Genomic DNA, 21,022 nt, shown 5'->3' on the forward strand with positions numbered 1-21,022 from the left:
AGACGGGGAAAGTATTCCTTCCTGACTCCAAAATCGGACTAGTCCCTGGATTAACTTGTACTATTTCATAACCCTGTATTCCCTAGAATCTGTTTTCTGGGCCTGTCTCTCAAATGAGAAAAATAACTGACAATGATCATTCCAGATCCAGAAGTGGCACAGTGAACTTAACAGGCAAATTTAGAGTAAATTGTTTTTTTACACCAGAATATTATTTAGCAGCAAATACACAATCGTTTAAGGAATTTCTTCAGTTTATCTTACTAAATTTGACATTATTAACTCTAACAAAATGGAATAAATAACTGTATATTGGTGTAGGCTGTATTAATTGTGATGTATGTAACTCCATATGTTCTATGTATATAATTCATGTGATTTAGTTGTATAATCACATTTACTTTACAGTGCTACGCAATATGTTGGCGCTATATAAATACATGTTAATAATAAAATAATAGGCTGTATTCCAAATTGTGCCAAAAGTGGTATTCTTGAATATCAGCTTACTATTAAGACTGAGAGCACATAGGACATATGGTTCAATAATCTCCACTTGTATTTTGTACATTTATGCATGTTTAGCATTTTTTGGTCAAAATCTATGTTGATGGGCGCACATAATGAATGATTTGCTTGGCGCTCTCAATATACACATATGTGGGATGTCACATTGCTACCTGGCCGGTTAAAAACTATGTTTGATGACAATGTTATTAATAGGAAAAAACAGCAAGAATATAGGAAGGCCGGTATTTTTTTCCAGAAAAGGTGTCACCCACATATGCATAACTATCAAAATCTGCTGCACTATTCTTAGTTGCCTCCCCCTGTGGGGGGAAATCTTTTTCAGATGACAGGTGTCCTTTAAAAGCTGCCCTAGGAACTGTAAGAGGTGAACTTCTATTTTTGTCACTAGAAACTCACCATAGAGAACAATTGTTCTGTCTATGCTTGCAATTCAAACACTGGAGGCAGGGTCAGCATTGGGTTGACTGCCTGGGTCAGGTTTCACAAGACCCTTATCTGACATAGGCAACGTGCAGCCTGCTTGCAGTATTAACAAATTCACCTTGTTAAAGGAACAGTAACACAAAAAAAAAATGAAATAAAAAAAATATAATGTATTGTTGCTCTGCAGGGGTAAAACTGGCGTGTTTGCTTCAGAAAGACTACTATAGTTCATATAAACAAGCTGCTGTGTAGCCATGGGGGCAGATATTCAAGCTATACATATTGTACATACAGCATATTATGAGCCACTGCCTAAGCTCAAATAACTGACAGCAGCACAGAGCATGTGCAATGAATCAGCGGAAAAAAAGATGGGGAGCTACAAGGGCATCTTTGGAGGCACAGAACTTTACTGCTAAAGGGCTGATATTGCCATGGGCTGGTAAATGATCCCTTAAAACGTTACATCATGTTTCTATAAAAATCATAGGAACGTGTCCATATCTAGGAGCTGCTGCATGCCGAATATTTTCAACTAAAATCTCTCCCCCCCAAAGCAGCCCTGCAAACTGTCGTTAACGCGACCCGCTGACACAGCTAACTGATCTTCCGCATTGCCTCAGTGACACTGGGCTGGAGGTGGAGTGATACTTCCATAGGCTGCAGTCCTGTTTTCATTTGTAATTATGTGATGTGTTATATCTACCGCTCACTCACCACTTCACTTTCCTGCAATGGTGGTGCTGGTCCTCCGTCGACCCTGGCAATGTCCCTCAATAGCAGCAGTGAATGCACGGGTCCGCACACACTCTATATATTTGCAGTCGGGGATGTGGCCCCTCTTTTTATTAATGTATCACTACAAAGTTCAACGTTTCTGGGGGTTCAACCTCCCTTCATCAACCTCCCCGAAACGTTGATCTTTGTAGTGATACATTAATTAAAAGAGGGGCCACCTCCCCAACTGCAAATATATAGAGTGTGTGCGGACCTGTGAATTAATTTGTAATTAGCCCAGGGATCCCCAACCTTTTGAACCCGTGAGCAATATTCAGAAGTAAAAGGAGTTAGGGAGCAACAAAAGCATGAAAAATTTTCTTGGGGTGCGAAATAAGTGTTGTGATTGGCTATTTGGTAGCCCCTATGTGCATTGTCAACCTACATTGAGACTCTGTTTGGCAGTACACCTGATTTTTATACAACCAAAACTTGCCTCCAAGCCTGGGATTAAAAAACAAGCACCTGCTTTGAGGCCACTGGGAGCAACATCCAAGGGGTTGGAGAGCAAAATGTTGCTCACGAGCTACTGGTTGGGGATCACTGAATTAGCCTATGGAAGAATCAAGCTGCCCCCAGCGCAGCGTCACTGAAACGACACAGAAGATCATTTAGCAGTGTTGGATGGTCGGGTTAACAAAGGTTCGCAGACTGGGGGCAGCTTTGGGGGCTTTTAGTTGAAAATATTAGGCAGCAACTCCTAGATATGGACATGTTCATATGATTTTTATAGGAACGTGTCGGTATTGCTTTAACAGTATGTATAAAAAAATTTTAAGCTTTAGTTCTCCTTTAACACCTGTGAATTCCTTCCACAGTGATATTAGAATTTAAAAAAAGCATTTTATTGCTCTGAGGAAGAAACTGTTACAGATAGGAGCAACCAGTTTAATCTATCACTAAATTCCTGATAACTATTAACAGTCTCTGTGAAGCCCACAGCATGAGAAAACACTGATTAATATTTAGCAGAGATGTACTGAGTGCATGAGAGTATCATGTTCATCCCTTGATGCACGGCTGCTGGGAAAGCTGCAGACTAGGAAAGAGCCTTCAGTGAATGGGGTCACATCCATATCCTCCGCTTCAGTGAATTTAAATAATTGCTCAACCACCCAATGACTGGGTAAATGTTTGGCCTGAAAATGGGAAAGCCAAATCCTGGGAGGTGATGCACAATTCAAGTGCTATAAACCAGCCCAGATAGAGTTTCTCACATCCCCACAGGAATAAGCAAAAGCCTCAAACATCTTCTTTAGAAGTCATTGTGGGCTGGAAGGCTTCGAGCTGGATGAGCCAAAAGCACGTGGCATTGCCACTTCTGCTGAATTAAGCGGCTGCACCTGGTTATCTCTTGCAAGTGGTCTAGGCATGGATTGTAATCCTGGAGTTTCATTGTCATTTCTGTACAGAAACGACCCGTTTTATTCTCTTTGCCTGTCTGATTTAATGAGAGCTCCCCAAGGGGTGAGCAACCAATTTTTGAAAGAGCAAAGGAATCTAACTGAGGTAAGTGCTCTCTCCAATATAAAATATACTATATTATCTACTGAGAAGTTAGGAATGAGCAAAACATTATCTATAGTAAGGGGGAATTCTAGTTAATATATACTGTAAGTTAATATATACAGTATTTATGGTAACTACATCAGCAGCGTTACATGGACTCATACTGATTAACACTGGTTTTTGAAAGAACACATATTTTGTGTGCTGTCCCTTATTGAGTGAAACCAGGGTACTCATGTCTAAGAGGAGCATTAGGGGACATTGATCTCCGAATTAAGTTATAATATTGACAAACATATTCTAATACAATTTGCATTTTTTTTCAAGTTATGTTTCAGCTCTCTAATATAGAATTTAAATTGTTTGCTTGCTTTTAGCAATTATACAAAGGTTTGAAGGAAGGCTTTCAGGTTAGATAGAGCTGGACTTGAAAGGCAATTCATATAAAAATAAATCTGAAACTGATTGTACCAAAAATATTAATGTCTACATATACATAAAAACTTCACTCAAAAATAAGCTTATCCTTTAATCCCTTCTCATCAGAGAAACCAGTAGGGAGGCTGTAATGTATGTTAATAAACACAAAAACATTGTATTACATTGTATTACATTATTAACTGCAGCAATTTTTAAGGAGAATTCAACCCTAACGTTGAATAAACCTCTACCCCCCTACCCTACATAGACCCTCCTCCCCCCCAACCTAAGTGTTACCTCGGGCAAATGGCCCTAACGTTTTACTTACCCCTCGGTGCAGATTCAGGCATCGGAGTTCACAGGCGTCATCTTCTTCTCTTCGGAAATATTCGGAATGATCACTGAAGTGGCTGAAGATGGTGGCCGTGAAATTTGATGCCTAAATCTGCACCGAGGGGTAAATAAAACGTTAGGGGCAATCGCCCGGGGCAACACACGGGCTGGGGGGAGGGGGGTCTATGTAGGGCAGGGTTTTTTTTTAACGTTAGGGTTGAATTCTCTGTTAAAGGGATGGTTCACCATCCGATATGTTACAAAATGGCCAATTCTAAGCAACTTTTCAATCTACGTTTGTTATAATCAAACTGAAACAACATTACCACACCTAAAAGTTCACAGTTTTCATTAGTGTCTATTATTTTTATAAACAAAATAGTGCTGTTGGTGGAATATTCGATTTTATGAGGCGATTAAGAGTGCACTGAAAATCATATTTGTGCAAACAAAAAAGTATTTTATTGATGTGATAGCTTAGCTAATTCAAACTTTGGCAATATATAGAACACAAATTCCAGAGCCACAAGTTTTTATACAGTATTTCATTTCTAGACTGATAGACCCCCAAAAGCAAGGCTGTTTCTTTCATATCTTCAGATCTGCAAATGTATGTAACTTTTTGCTTCTTCCTCCTCTTCCTGTGTGGTCCAGCACAAAATGTTGCATGCAATTTAAAACACTTAAATGGTACCAATCACATATTGTATTCACTGTTCTTAATTCAGCTCTATATTTTCTTGGTTTCTTTTTGCAATTTACACTAAATTTACACTTTGCAGCACTAAAAGTGTACTTAGCACAGGAGTGTGGTATTTCATAATGTCCAACCACTTAGGACATTTAAATAATATATATACAGTATATATATTATTAAGAAAAAAGTGGTACAAGTATAGTATAGGGTTTTAAAGAGCCCAGAGTAAACAGTCACTAGAAGCCCATCTCCAGTGAAGCAGATACAAGAACAAATCCCTTTTCAAATTCAGAAACATGCAGTTTCTGGTTTGCTTTGTTTTACTGTTTACTGTTATATGCAAAAGTCACCTCTGTTTAACCGAGTCTACAAACAACATTTGCTGTTTACACAGGTTTTACAGTCTTACTGGGCATCCAGTTTCTGCCTCAAGTGATCAGCTGCAACATAACATCGAACAATAAAAATACATATGCGTACATATGTACAGCAACCATTTACCATAATAAAGAATCACCATAGCCTAAAATAAAAACATCCCCATAAAAACATTTGGTTTACATAATGTCCATACAAGCTTACAATAAAGTGCATAATAAGCCACTGTTTCCCCAGAACAAAACTCACAGTGATCCAATAAGAGACCCACATTTCCCTTAATAAAATGGCATAAAACAAATATCTCACACTGTAAAATGTTTCTATACATCATATTATAGCTCAAACGACCCCATATTTCTCTGTCCCTCTATTATAACACTGCCTCAGGAGTGCCCCATTAATTGCCTTATTGGTGAAATGCCCCAATAAAATTCATTCAGTAGTAAAGTGCCCCAATAAAGTAATTACCACTTTAATTAGCAGGCAGTGGGCCTTCTCAATTCAAAGAGCCTGCTGGCATGCTACCTCCCAGCCCCATTTTCCCCATTAAAACTATAAGCTCTGTTGAGTAGCACAGGCCTCTCTTCACCTCTTGTGAGTTCAGTGTATACACCCAATTATTGTACAGCGCTGTGGAATATGTTGCCATAAATATGTCATTAATAGGGGCAATTATGCATCCTACACTGCCCATTCACATTAGTTGTTGACCCAGTGCTTATGATTCCTATCACATTAATTACAGAACACATTACTATGTTTGTATGTTGTATTTGTGAGATTAAACTGAATAACCACAGGAAACTAAACCCACACAGATACAGGGTAACACACAGTCTACGTGCTGATGAATTCTAAATACACATTAAACAAATCAAAAACCTGTTCTTGGTATTTAACTGCTGGCGTGTCTTTGGCAGCAACTAATGGGTAAGGTCAAAGAATATCCTCATATGAGGGATAATGCAATAGGCCGCTGAAAAAATCATTCATATACAGCCAGATACTAAGAGGCCTATTTATTAAAATTTTATTTTGTGTAATTTTAGAGGTTTTTTCCCAATTAAATTAAACTCACAATTAAAAAAACACAAATGGTACCTTATTTATTAAACAATTTGAATATAAAAAAAATCAAATGAACATAACATGGAAAAAACAATAACTAAAATGTGAGTTTAAAAGCCAAAAAAAAATAGTTTTTCCTAGGACAACTCTATTGACTACAACATGACCTTACATGCTTTTACATGCCAATGTTTTACAACTGAGGTTTTACATTTTTTTTAGCTTAATAAATACTTGATTTGAAGTTATAATTCGAGTTTGTGAATTTTAGTTAAAAAAACTTTTATCAAGTTAAAAACCCAAATATAAATATTGATAAATCAGTACCTTAGCCAAGCTAACCATATTTTTATCAATTTAGTTTATACAGAACTTTAATGTCTACTTATTTATACTATAGCCAAAAAATTAGATGCACACCTGTTTGTTGAAATTGTGTCCAAAGGTTTTTAAGCCCATATATACATCACAAAAGGGCAATGTTTCGGACCCCTCTGGGCCCTTTATCAAGCCTCTCATTTATACTAATAAGCCTACTTATTTATACTATAACTGGAATGTCTACTATTGGATGTTAGCCTAGAATAAATATTGAGATTTGCTATGCATTATAACTCTATTATATCTGTCCTAAAAATCTCTCTTATTTTTGTTAAGTCATTAAAGAGGATAGATCATTGTCAAATGAGCAGAATAGGACAACTAAATGAAGAGAAGAGACAGTTTGCTTTGCTGATGAAGAGAAGACTGACCCCTAGAAGCAGCAGGCTTTTTTCTCTGGCAGGAGAAAGGGACTCCATTAGAACCTGCTCTGCAAAGAATTTTAGAGACCTGACATCTGGAAAAAGCAGCACTGAAAGCTGTGAAACTGTGTCAACTGTTTCCAGCTACAGGACAGGTTCTACAGCTTCAAAGAGCTCTAATAATTTTGAGGGGAAAAAATGGAGAAATCATACAAGTCACCTCAATGTGAGTTTGTCTGTTTGTAACATCATAAATAACCTGTGTGTGTGGAACAATGACATGTAGCAAATTGCAGTTGTGTATTCAAAAGATCCCTTCCTTTTAGAATTTATGTGAACTAATGAGCATGACTAATTTAAGGACATGTATCCCCAAGACAACAGTATACTGATACATGAATACTAATAGCATAAGGATAGAGTGCTGTACTGATCAGCCAGGATACCAGGTAAAAGCAAAGTAGGCTCAGATGTCTGGGTTCCTCGAGTTGCAGGCTCGAATAGCAGGTTATCTCATTTACACATGGTAGATATACTAAAGGTTATCAACATTTTTCTTTTCTGGTAAGCCATAAAGTGCTTTTGTGTTAGCTTTGCAGCTATTGACAATGCTCACTCAATGAACCGATGAATTTGCAAACTAAACATTCTTTCAGGGGCTGCACAAGAATGTCTGCTTTGCGCTGAATGAATTTGGCAAAATAGTGGCTTATACTATCTGGAATCTGGCACTCATAATAGTGACTCCCTATACTGCTACAGACTTTAAAGGGCACCTATGTATCCCGCGCTGGAGCTACAGGCTAATAGAGTTCCTACTCCCGTTAGGGGGAAACAATAGGCTGCTTTGTTGGAGTGCTCCATACAGCCTGCACTCCAACAAAACAAACTATTGTTTCGCCCAAACCAGAGCAGGAAACACATTTTTTGAGGTTGCCTTTTAAGTCAACTTTTAGTATTTTATAGAATAGCCAAATCTTATTAAGTTTTCAGTTGGTCTTTTATTTTTTATAGTAGTGAATTGCCTTGATTTGCTTCCTCATTCCAAGTTGCACATAAGGGTCACTGAACCCTGCAGCTCTGTGAAGCTGCAATTTTATTGTTATTTTTACTTTTTATTATGTGTGTTTCTATTCAGACCTCTTCTGTTCATGTACTAGTCGCTTATTCTCTGAATGCTTTTTGTGTTTTATTGGAGATTTCAAAAAAAGTATTCAAAAAGTATTGAGCACATTTGCTGTGTGTGCCATCTGATTTTTTCTGATATATATAGTCTCATTCACATTCAAACCACTGCCTGATTGTTAGGGTAATTAGAAGTTAAGCAATTAGACAGCTGCTGAAATTCCAAACGGAAGCAGTGCTGGACACAAAGTAAAAATAATTTTAAAAAACACAAAAAATAAAGACTAATTGCAAATTGTCTAAGAAAAGAGCTTTCTATATTATACTAAATTACATTTAAAGGTAAGCAGCCTCATTTTAATCAATATGTTTTGTTTTTTTGCCACTTTTTTTGGGTGCAAAATGCATTGGAGTCAATGGGCAGCCATTTCTAATCATCATTAGTTCCTTCCACTCATGGCTTGTGACTCCCTGTCTGATCCAGTGGAGACTATAAGGTTACAGATTTTCATGTCTAGTGCAATCCACTGCTGTGGACTGGGAGTGTTGGGAATTTTGTAGATCATAGGCAATGGTATCGTTATAGTTTATCAATTTTTACAACAGTGCAAGATGTTTGTAAATTTTCCCATCAAGAAAAACAGGGGTAGTCCCATATATAGAAACCGCTCTTCTTTTACAGCCACTTCACATTACCTAAATAACCTGTTGATTTTACTGATTAGTTATAGAAAAAAGGTACTATTAATACAGATGGTGCTTTCCTCCTTAAACATTTTGCATTCAGCCTGTGTAAAGGTCTTTAACAGAGATATAGGATATGGCCCCTGTACACAGCCACAAGTGTCCTCTTTGGTGCACCATTGTGATAACTATTTACAACATGAATTCACTCATTATTTCTAACAATTCGTTAGGTACCTTAGGCAATTCAATAAATGCCCATAATGGCAAATGTCTAAAATATATTACCTATCTGATCCCCCATGTTCCTATATGAGAGGCTGCCATATTTGTGCAGCATTAGTTAGTTGGCATTAGAAACTCTAACTGTCAGGTTGAGAATGAAACAGTCATGTTTAGGAACTTCAAGTATCAATACTTACAAAACAGCCTCATCAGCAAAAAACAATCAACATGAACTAAAAGGGGTTATTTACTTAAATCCGAATTTATCTCATATTTTATTAAAAAAAAACACAACTAAACTCCTAAGCACGATTTGACCTTATTTATTAATAAATTAACCCAAATTAATTGGATTGTGGAAAAACTCAATAAAATCGTGCAAAAACCAGAATTGCTCAAATTTTTCATTCTTTTTTCCCGAATCCATCCATTTTTTTCAAGTTTTTGACCGAAAATCCCAAAAAAGGTCGGGTTTGCGGGGTAAACCTAGCGCAGACCATCAAAATGTCAAATTGAGATTGGTACCTCTACTATTGACTTATACAGGACCTCAACAGGTCTAACATGGCGGATTTTCATATTCAGGCTTTTTGCAGCATTGGGGTATAATAAATCTCGAAAAAAATGTAAACAGTTTTTTTTCCTTCCATGAAAAGTTCTAATTTTTGCCCCAAAAAGCCCAACCAGATAAATTTGAGGTTTATTAAGTAACCCCCTTAATGTACATTCATATTTTGAAGAGAAGTGTGTTTTTGTGTCAATATTCTATACTAAGTTGCATCAACTAACTGATCAAACGTGGCCCATCAAGAGAAAATTAAGGATTTTTTTCCAGTGCAGTAAGTAGTGCTAGAAATGCTAATTTTTTTCTGGTTTATCCAGGTTCGTAGGGAGTACAGCACCACTATGTTACAGGAAAAGAAATGTCAGTATGGAGAGACTGCACAACTTCTTGTAAGAAGCGAGAGCTGCTTCCCTAGCCTGCGATCAGAAAACAACAATGAAGCCCCCTTCCTCACTAGCAGAAGAAATTTGTGATGTATGGGAGAAAGTGTGCTAGTGTGATAATACATTTCTTGTGACCTGCCTGTCTTGTACTTGTCAAAATGATCACACAAGGGATCCTCGCAAGTTTTTTTTTGAAAAATACTGAGTTGTCTAACCAGTTTCACACCATTTGAAGATTTACTGTTTTATGGGTGGGGCGGGGGGTACCCAATATATTTTATTAATGGGGTAGCTTATCAAGTTAACTTTTATTGTGTTATAGAATGTCCTAGATATTTCTGCTATATGATCCATGGGGTTTATTTTGTTACTTTTTTTAAAAATAACTTTTATTTACTTTTTTACTTGTTATTATCTTTCTATTCAGGCCCTCTACTATTCATCTTCTAGTCTGCCATTGAAAAACTGGCTGATTGCTATGGTAAATTTGACCCAAGCAACCAGATAGGTGCTATAAATCTAAACTAGAGAGCTGCTGAATAAAAAGCAATACAAAAATTAAAAATAAAAATTGTTTCAGAATGTCATTGTCTATGTTAATTTAAAGGTGAACTACCCCTTTAAGCTGCTCACCCATAGGCTGAGAGAAAGTATATACGTAAATGTAAAATGGCCAAGCAAATATAGCCATACTGCACTAGTACAACTGATCAGCCTACATCAAGCCTAATCCTTAGGTCAGTGGATGGCCTGCATTTCTCATAAGGCTGAAAAAACTTGTGTGCAGTCCTAACAATCAGCTAAATTGTGACACGTACATATGATTACACAGTTTGTATGACTAATGATAAAATCTGTGCATGGATTGCAAACATTCAATTTATCATTCCAGTAGCCTCTGACTCTGAGCCCACACCAAAACTTTTTTAGACCACCGACAGTTTGAGAGATTGTTTATATACAACTGTGCAGCAGTCTGACCCCCACTGCCTGAAGTTTTAATGTGCAATCACACTAGTTCAAATTAATATTGAATATATAGATATAACAGTGGCATTCCCATCATAGAATGTTTAGCAATGTTATATGAAGGGTAGGTAGAAGAGGCACTTATCTCTTATACGTCTTCTGCTGTCTACCCCTAGTCTACCCCCTAGTATGGGTTCTCTTCCCCCACTGGCCGCTCATCATTTACCTTAATTTAACCCCAATGTGGGAGGGGGGCAAGGTTGCCTAGGGGGCCTTGCACTGTTTATGGGCCAGTTATACCAAAAAAATGAAAATGATTAACCCTTTAAGTGCCAGCAGAATTTCACATTTTGGTTACGCGAAATGCCAGCCGTTTTTGAAACATTTTGTGCTCTCTCACTTTAGGGGCATTTTCTGAGGGGAAACCTATAGTTTACCTAGGAAAACTATACATTGTTTTTTTCGGTAGAAACTGAGCTTTCTAAATCTGCCTGAGTTTTCATGTATTTCCACCTGTGCAAAAAAATTTATAGTGCTAAATACCAAAAAAAAATGAAAAATTACCATTTTTCATCGTATATCAATTTATACCAGAAAAATATTTCATTTTACGGATGAAAATCCAACTGATTTGGAAAGCCTTATGTCTCTCGAACGTGCCAATACCAGATATGTATAGTTTTAGGGAGATTTAGGACTTCTGTACCTCAAAAACTCCCGGCAGTATATTGCCGAATTTTGAAAGCACTAAGGCAGAAAACGGCATGCTTTAGATTCCAAGGCAAAAACTCCTGAAACCGTAGGTTTACCCCAGAAAACCATACATTTTTGAAAAGTACACATTCTGCCGATTACAAAATGGGTAACTATGTCTCTCTAATCCCAACTACCAAACATAAAAGCTTGTCTGAACATAGCGGTTTTTTCAAAAAAAAATTCAAAATTCTGAAAAATCATTGCAAAGGTTTTATTTTGCTGCTCCGCATATCCCAAACTATATTAGGTACCAAGAAAAAGCACCTGAAATATGATTGCCAGGGGTCCACTGAACAGTTTGACACCCATTATGCATAGGTTTACCAAAGTATCTGGCATTTAGAGACACCAATATGAAGTTAGCACATCCAAATTGATCAGGACTTTACTTCAGCTACTGAGAAATCAACACATTGACTGCATTTTTGTGGGGTAAAAACACAGAAATATATGTTTACCCCCCAAACCCATATATTTTTGGAAAGTACACATTCTACAGAATCTAAAATGGGTACCCATGCCTTTCTGCTCCAAACTACTGAGTCGCAAGGCTTTCCCAAAATTGTCGGTTTTGGTGAAATATGTGAAAATTGCCTCAAACCTTCAACTTCCCAGCACCATATCACCCATGTATCATTATGTACTAAGAAAATGCACCCTAAATATGATTGCCAGGGTTCCTCTGAACATTTTGGTGGCCATTGTTCATAGGTTTACCAAAGTATCTGGCATTTAGAGGCCCCAAAATGAAGTTAGCGCATACAAACAGTCCCGTGGGTAACTTCAGCTAATGAAAAATCAAACACATTGACTGCATTTTTGTGGGGTAAAAACACAGAAATATATGTTTACCCCCAAAACCCATATATTTTTGGAAAGTACACATTCTACTGAATCTAAAATGGGTACCCATGCCTTTCTGCTCCAAACTACTGAGTCGCAAGGCTTTCCCACAATTGTCAGTTTTGGTGAAATATGTGAAAATTGCCTCAAACCTTCAACTTCTCAGCACCATATCACCCATGTATCGTTACACACCAAGAAAAAGCACCCTAAATATGATTGCCAGGGTTCCTCCAAACAGTTTGGTGGCCATTGTTCATAGGTTTACCAAAGTATCTGGCATTTAGAGGCCCCAAAATGAAGTTAGCGCATACAAACAGTCCCGTGGGTAACTTCAGCTAATGAAAAATCAACACATTGACTGCATTTTTGTGGGGTAAAAACACAGAAATATATGTTTACCCCCAAAACCCATATATTTTTGGAAAGTACACATTCTACCGAATCTAAAATGGGTACCCATGCCTTTCTGCTCCAAACTACTGAGTCGCAAGGCTTTCCCACAATTGTCGGTTTTGGTGAAATATCTGAAAATTGCCTCAAAACTTCAAACTTCTCAGCACCATATCACCCATGTATCGTTACGCACCAAGAAAAAGCACCCTAAATATGATTGCCAGGGTTCCTCCAAACAGTTTGGTGGCCATTGTTCATAGGTTTACCAAAGTATCTGGCATTTAGAGGCCCCAAAATGAAGTTAGCGCATACAAACAGTCCCGTGGGTAACTTCAGCTAATGAAAAATCAACACATTGACTGCATTTTTGTGGGGTAAAAACACAGAAATATATGTTTACCCCCAAAGCCCATATATTTTTGGAAAGTACACATTCTACCGAATCTAAAATGGGTACCCATGCCTTTCTGCTCCAAACTACTGAGTCGCAAGGCTTTCCCACAATTGTCGGTTTTGGTGAAATATCTGAAAATTGCCTCAAAGCTTCAACTTCTCAGCACCATATCACCCATGTATCGTTACGCACCAAGAAAAAGCACCCTAAATATGATTGCCAGGGTTCCTCCAAACAGTTTGGTGGCCATTGTTCATAGGTTTACCAAAGTATCTGGCATTTAGAGGCCCCAAAATGAAGTTAGCGCATACAAACAGTCCCGTGGGTAACTTCAGCTAATGAAAAATCAACACATTGACTGCATTTTTGTGGGGTAAAAACACAGAAATATATGTTTACCCCCAAAACCCATATATTTTTGGAAAGTACACATTCTACCGAATCTAAAATGGGTCCCCATGCCTTTCTGCTCCAAACTACTGAGTCGCAAGGCTTTCCCAAAGTTGTCGGTTTTGGTGAAATATCTGAAAATTGCCTCAAAGCTTCAACTTCCCAGCACCATATCACCCATGTATCATTACGTACTAAGAAAAAGCACCCTAAATATGATTGCCAGGGTTCCTCTGAACATTTTGGTGGCCATTGTTCATAAGTTTACCAAAGTATCTGGCATTTAGAGGCCCCAAAATGAAGTTAGCGCATACAAACAGTTCTGTGGGTAACTTCAGCTAATGAAAATCAACACATTGACTGCATTTTTGCGGGGTAAAAACACAGAAATATATGTTTGCCCCCCAAAACCCATATAGTTTTGGAAAGTACACATTCTACCGAATCTAAAATGGGTACCCATGCCTTTCTGCTCCAAACTACTGAGTCGCAAGGCTTTCCCACAATTGTCGGTTTTGGTGAAATATCTGAAAATTGCCTCAAAGCTTCAACTTCTCAGCACCATATCACCCATGTATCGTTATGCACCAAGAAAAAGCACCCTAAATATGATTGCCAGGGTTCCTCCGAACAGTTTGGTGGCCATTGTTCATAGGTTTACCAAAGTATCTGGCATTTAGAGGCCTCAAAATGAAGTTAGTGCATACAAATAGTCCTGTGGGTAACTTCAGCTAATGAAAGATCAACACATTAACTGCATTTTTTGTGGGGTAAAAACACAGAAATATATGTTTACCCCCCAAACCCATACATTTTTGGAAAGTACACATTCTACAGAATCTAAAATGGGTACCCATGCCTTATTGCTCCAAACTACTGAGTCGCAAGGCTTTCCCAAAGTTGTCGGTTTTGGTGAAATATCTGAAAATTGCCTCAATGCTTCAACTATCCAGCATCATATCACCCATGTATCATTACGTATCACAAAAAAGCACCCAAATTGTGATTGCCAGGGGTCCTCCAAACAGTTTGGTGCCCACTGTGCATAGGTTTACCAAAGTATATGGCATTTAGAGGCCCCAAAATGAAGTTAGCACATACAAATTGTCCTTTGGGTAACGTCAGCTAATGAAAAATCAGCACATTGTCTGCATTTTTGTGGGGTAAAAACACAGAAATATATGTTTACCCCCCAAACCCATACATTTTTGGAAAGTACACATTCTACAGAATCTAAAATGGGTACCCATGCCTTTCTGCTCCAAACTACTGAGTCGCAAGGCTTTGCCAAATTTGGCGGTTTTGGTGAAATATCTGAAAATTGCCTCAAAGCTTCAACTTTCCAGCAACGTATTGTCCATGTATCATTACCAGCATAAAGCATCCTAAATATAAACATAGGGGTCTACTAAATAGTTTGATGCCCAATGTGCATAGATATACCAAACTATGTGGCGCACAGAGACCCCCAAATGACAATATGTATAGACATTTTCACGGCTGACGCGCTGGCTGCTGCAATATAACCACCCGGTGTGTGTATTATGCGACATTAGACCACCTAACAGTACAGAGACCCCAGAAAACCATATATTTTCAGAAAGTACACATTCTGACGAATCCAATATGGGTAAATAAGTGTTTCTACTACAAACTGCCAAACTGCAAAGCAATGCTGAACATAACGTTTTTTATCAAATTTCTGAAAATCGTCACAAAGCTTGAATTTTACCCCATTATATGCCCCACATTTCGTAACTTATCAGCATAAAACATCCTAAATATGAACGCCAGCGGTCTACTGAACACTTTGATGCCCAATATGCATAGATATACCAAACTATGTGGCGCACAGAGACCCCCAAATGACAATACTGTATATACATTTTCACGGCTGACGCGCTGGCTGCTGCAATATAAGCACCTGGTGTGTGTATTATGCGACATTAGACCCCCCTAACAGTACAGAGACCCCAGAAAACCATATATTTTCAGAAAGTACACATTCTGACGAATCCAATATGGGTAAATAAGTGTTTCTACTACAAACTGCCAAACTGCAAAGCAATGCTGAACATAACGGTTTTTATCAAATTTCTGAAAATCATCACAAAGCTTGAATTTTACCCCATTATATGCTCCACGTTTCGTAACGTATCAGCATAAAACATCCTAAATATGAACGCCAGGGGTCTACTGAACACTTTGATGCCCAATATGCATAGATATACCAAACTATGTGGCGCACAGAGACCCCCAAATGACAATAGTGTATATACATTTTCACGGCTGACGCGCTGGCTGCTGCAATATAAGCACCTGGTGTGTGTATTATGCGACATTAGACCCCCCTAACAGTACAGAGACCCCAGAAAACCATATATTTTCAGAAAGTACACATTCTGACGAATCCAATATGGGTAAATAAGTGTTTCTACTGCAAACTGCCAAACTGCAAAGCAATGCTGAACATAACGGTTTTTATCAAATTTCTGAAAATCGTCACAAAGCTTGAATTTTACCCCATTATATGCTCCACGTTTCGTAACGTATCAGCATAAAACATCCTAAATATGAACGCCAGGGGTCTACTGAACACTTTGATGCCCAATATGCATAGATATACCAAACTATGTGGCGCACAGAGACCCCCAAATGACAATAGTGTATATACATTTTCACGGCTGACGCGCTGGCTGCTGCAATATAAGCACCTGGTGTGTGTATTATGCGACATTAGACCCCCCTAACAGTACAGAGACCCCAGAAAACCAGATATTTTCAGAAAGTACACATTCTGACGAATCCAATATGGGTAAATAAGTGTTTCTACTACAAACTGCCAAACTGCAAAGCAATGCTGAACATAACGGTTTTTATCAGATTTCTGAAAATCGTCACAAAGCTTGAATTTTACCCCATTATATGCTCCACGTTTCGTAACGTATCAGCATAAAACATCCTAAATATGAACGCCAGGGGTCTACTGAACACTTTGATGCCCAATATGCATAGATATACCAAACTATGTGGCGCACAGAGACCCCCAAATGACAATAGTGTATATACATTTTCACGGCTGACGCGCTGGCTGCTGCAATATAAGCACCTGGTGTGTGTATTATGCGATATTAGACCCCCCTAACAGTACAGAGACCCCAGAAAACCATATATTTTCAGAAATTACACATTCTGACGAATCCAATATGGGTAAATAAGTGTTTCTACTACAAACTGCCAAACTGCAAAGCAATGCTGAACATAACGGTTTTTATCAAATTTCTGAAAATCGTCACAAAGCTTGAATTTTACCCCATTATATGCTCCACGTTTTGTAACGTATCAGCATAAAACATCCTAAATATGAACGCCAGAGGTCTACTGAACACTTTGATGCTCAATATGCATAGATATACCAAACTATGTGGCGCACAGAGACCACCAAATGACAATAGTGTATATACATTTTCACAGCTGACGCGCTGGCTGCTGCAATATAAGCGCCTGGTGTGTGTATTATGCAACATTAGACCCCCCTAACAGTACAGAGACCCCAGAAAACCATATATTTTCAGAAAGTACACATTCTGACGAATCCAATATGGGTAAATAAGTGTTTCTACTACAAACTGCCAAACTGCAAAGCAATGCTGAACATAACGGTTTTTTATCAAATTTCTGAAAATCGTCAGAAAGCTTGAATTTTACCCCATTATATGCCCCACATTTCGTAACGTATCAGCATAAAACATCCTAAATATGAACGCCAGGGGTCTACTGAACACTTTGATGCTCAATATGCATAGATATACCAAACTATGTGGCGCACAGAGACCACCAAATGACAATAGTGTATATACATTTTCACAGCTGACGCTCTGGCTGCTGCAATATAAGCACCCGGTGTGTGTATTATGCGACATTAGACCCCCCTAACAGTACAGAGACCCCAGAAAACCATATATTTTCAGAAAGTACACATTCTGACGAATCCAATATGGGTAAATAAGTGTTTCTACTACAAACTGCCAAACTGCAAAGCAATGCTGAACATAACGGTTTTTATCAAATTTCTGAAAATCGTCACAAAGCTTGAATTTTACCCCATTATATGCCCCACATTTCGTAACGTATCAGCATAAAACATCCTAAATATGAACGCCAGGGGTCTACGGAACACTTTGATGCCCAATATGCATAGATATACCAAACTATGTGGCGCACAGAGACCCCCAAATGGATATATAGTAGATAAAATTTACAAGGCAAAACAAAATAAGGCAGTAAAGAGTGAAATGAAAAAAAATCCAATAAAACCACAAAAATCAATGTTTTTTTTCCAGAATAGTGTTATCGGCCATCAGAATCACAGTTTGAATATTTTAGCTGGGCCAAACAGGTTATACGGCTAGAAACAAGTGAACACAACATATGCAGAGCTGAAAATGCAATAAAATGGCTAAAAATTCAATAAAATGGCTAAAAATGCACCAAAATACCCAAAATTGCAATATAATCACCGAAATAACATACAAAAGATATTGCACAGTACGGTTAGCGAATACGCTATTCGTAATGGCAATAAAACATTTTTTTCAGCCAAAAAAAGAGACGATGCGATAAGAAAAAAAAAAAAAAAGCCACAATGCCATGTATGTGCGTGTGCGTGTATACAAATGGTAAATTACATGTTATGTGCGCGTGTGTGCGTGTGCACATGTGTGTAAGTGCAGTGAGTGTAAGTGACCCCCCCAATCCCCAAAAATGTATGTGTAAGTGTGTGTAAGTGTGAATCTAAGTGTGTATTACTGTAATAAGTGTGTGTTGGTGTGTTTGTGTGTGTAATTGTTGCACTAACCTGAAAAAGTCGCTGAAGACTGTTGCACACGATGTGGAGGGGTCCCAGGAAGACATCTGCGACGATCCTCGTGTTCCTGTGCTGTGGGGGCGGAGATCAACGGCGCAGTGCAGGCTGCAGCAGCAGGACACGTAAGTAACACGTGCCTGCTGCTGCTTTTGGGCCCCTGGGCGATCGCGCCCCAGGGGCCACTCGATCCCCTGCTCTGCTCGTTGCCTAGGGGCAGGGGATCGAAGCGGAACGGAGCGAGCGGCTCTAACAGCCGCTCCTCCGCTCCACAACCCGGAAGTGCTGCAGAACGTAGAATCTACGTTCTGTGGCATTTCAAGTTACTTTTCCACAGAACGTAGATTCTACGTTCTGTGGCACTTAAAGGGTTAATTTGACCTGAGATACTTTTATATCTATCCTGTACACACAAAAATCTTTTAAATAATTTGGGATTAAAAAAAAGTTGATAGGTTTGCACAAGGTCTAGTAATGCCTAGCAACCAATCAATAGGCAGCACTTACTGGTGACCTGGCTAAATGAAAACATCTGACGAATTGCAAACTTTGCAACTTTTATTACATTGCCCCCACTTTTTGTTATAAATTCTGCTGTGTTCAGCCATCTTTTATCTGTTGTCGAAACAAAGCCTAACTCAACCTATTGTGTGCAGTGGAGCTTTTGGCTAATCTCCCATTAGGCACAAGTGTGCTGATTGGAGTATTTTCTGCTGCACTCTCCTGCCTGTGTTTTTGGGCCAAAATCTGCCCCATGTGATCAATAGAGTTTAAAAGGTTATTGCATTTTTATGCAGAGTGAGAGTGAACCCAGATATCAGTGGGGTGCACATCACGGACTTTCAGCACAAAACTGCGGCAAATGACGATGATATGCTGTTCTACGTAACAAAGCCACACATTTCTTTACCCAATCGGATGGAAGAACAATATGGGGTTGTTAGCAACCTAAACAAAATCCAAAAATCCAGTCTGTTCAACATATCCTTACCACCAGATCAAGTAGAACAAATAAAACACTCGTTCGCATTTACAATGGAGGAAAAATCACTTACATATCTCGGGCTGAAGATATCAGCTAAAATGGAGAATTGTGATTCGGACAACATCTATCCACTACTAAAACACACTCAGAAGGACCTGATACAATGGGACAGACCTGGATTCTCATGGTTTGGTTGCATTAACATTGTCAAAATGGATATTTTGCCACGTTTCCTGTACCTCTTTCAAACCATCCCATTCCCGATTCCGAAACAAATTTTTAAATCACTTCAAACGATGATTACACATTTCATTTGGCTCAAGAAAAAAGCGCAACAAAAATACACGTTCCTAACACAAGCAAAAGAAAGGGGGGTACAGGCCTTCCTGACCTCTTCACATACCATAGAGCGGCGATACTACAACAATTGTTGGACATAAGACATGCTAAGACCACCAAGTTATGGGTAGCTATCTTACAACATGACTCAACAATACCCTTAGAGCTACTTCCCTGGTTACCCAAACCTTGCCGACCAGCTCACAAATTCTATTGCCTCTACAATGTTCACTACTTGGGACAAAGCAAAATTTAAACTAAAACTGACAAATATCCACTCAAGAATGGTCCCAATTCTCCATAACCCAAACTTCCCCCCAGGATTTAGAACAGTCGTAGAACAGAACTTCAAAGAGTGGTCTCAATCTACTTCATTATGGGCATTCCAACTGATGGGCAGGCAACTTAAAAAGCTGGAGGACATACTCAGACCGGAGTCACATCTATAGACCTCCTTCACTTTTATCAAATCCAGCATTTTCTCATCACAGAGGGAACCCTAAATCCTCAGGAACCACCAGATACACCTTTTGAACAATTATTCATAAGCACAAACCGATTTCTGCACAAAATATCTCTATTATACAAAATCTTATCCGAGACACAACCATCCCCCGCAAACAAATATAGAACCGATTGGGAAATAGAATTAAATACTCCATTTACATATAATGAACGGACTCTCATTCAAGAAAAAACGGTCCTATCAGCAAAGTGTAAAAAGCTGCAGAAACTTAATTACAAGATTTTTACACAATGGTATAGAATCCCCACAAAGCTCTCCAAAAGATTTATGTTGGAGATGCAACCAAGAAAAGGGGAAATTTCCTCCGAGGCAGCAAAGTTTGTGAACATCATTTTAAACGGCTGTTCAGGGGGGAAACAGGACATTTAATGTGGTACAATATTTTTAAAGCAAGTAAAATGGGTAGTACCCAAAAAACATTTTTTACTTTTTAACCCCTTTGACTTTATAAGATGCCTATGCATGCATTACAGATGAAAGAAGGATTCTCAGGAATCATGCCTGCTCTTTTGCCCTTCACTTTGTTTAACATATCGGACAGTCCTCCTACTGTGTCTAGCAGTCGCTGGTAATCCCCCTGGTGGCAAGAGAGTTGTTAAGAGAATGATATCCTGAGACAGTATGCCATGGGTTTTCATTTTTTATTATTTGTGGTTTTTGAGTTATTTAGCTTTTTATTCAGCAGCTCTCCAGTTT

At 38.5% G+C, this 21,022-nt stretch overlaps 1 protein-coding gene across 1 annotated transcript; it reads left to right on the top strand.

Moving 5' to 3' along the window:
* Positions 1 to 2,564: 2,564 nt before the first annotated feature.
* LOC108716549 lies at positions 2,565 to 10,446 on the top strand. Its single transcript, XM_018262749.2, has 3 exons — positions 2,565 to 3,240; positions 6,797 to 7,108; positions 9,799 to 10,446. The coding sequence occupies exons 1-3, from the start codon at positions 3,103 to 3,105 to the stop codon at positions 9,952 to 9,954; spliced, it is 606 nt and encodes a 201-aa protein (XP_018118238.1). The 5' UTR covers positions 2,565 to 3,102; the 3' UTR covers positions 9,955 to 10,446.
* The last annotated feature ends 10,576 nt before the right edge of the window (positions 10,447 to 21,022 follow it).

Source organism: Xenopus laevis, chromosome 1L, assembly GCF_017654675.1.
Source record: "Xenopus laevis strain J_2021 chromosome 1L, Xenopus_laevis_v10.1, whole genome shotgun sequence".
NCBI lineage: Eukaryota > Metazoa > Chordata > Amphibia > Anura > Pipidae > Xenopus > Xenopus laevis.

Excerpts from the sequence above, each read along its gene's own strand:
- LOC108716549 (XM_018262749.2), top strand. The coding sequence starts at position 3,103 with ATGGATTGTAATCCTGGAGTTTCATTGTCATTTCTGTACAGAAACGAC. Across the intron at positions 3,241-6,796 it reads AGCAAAGGAATCTAACTGAG|TCATTAAAGAGGATAGATCA; the intron begins GTAAGTGCTCTC and ends ATTTTTGTTAAG. Across the intron at positions 7,109-9,798 it reads ATCATACAAGTCACCTCAAT|GTTCGTAGGGAGTACAGCAC; the intron begins GTGAGTTTGTCT and ends TGGTTTATCCAG.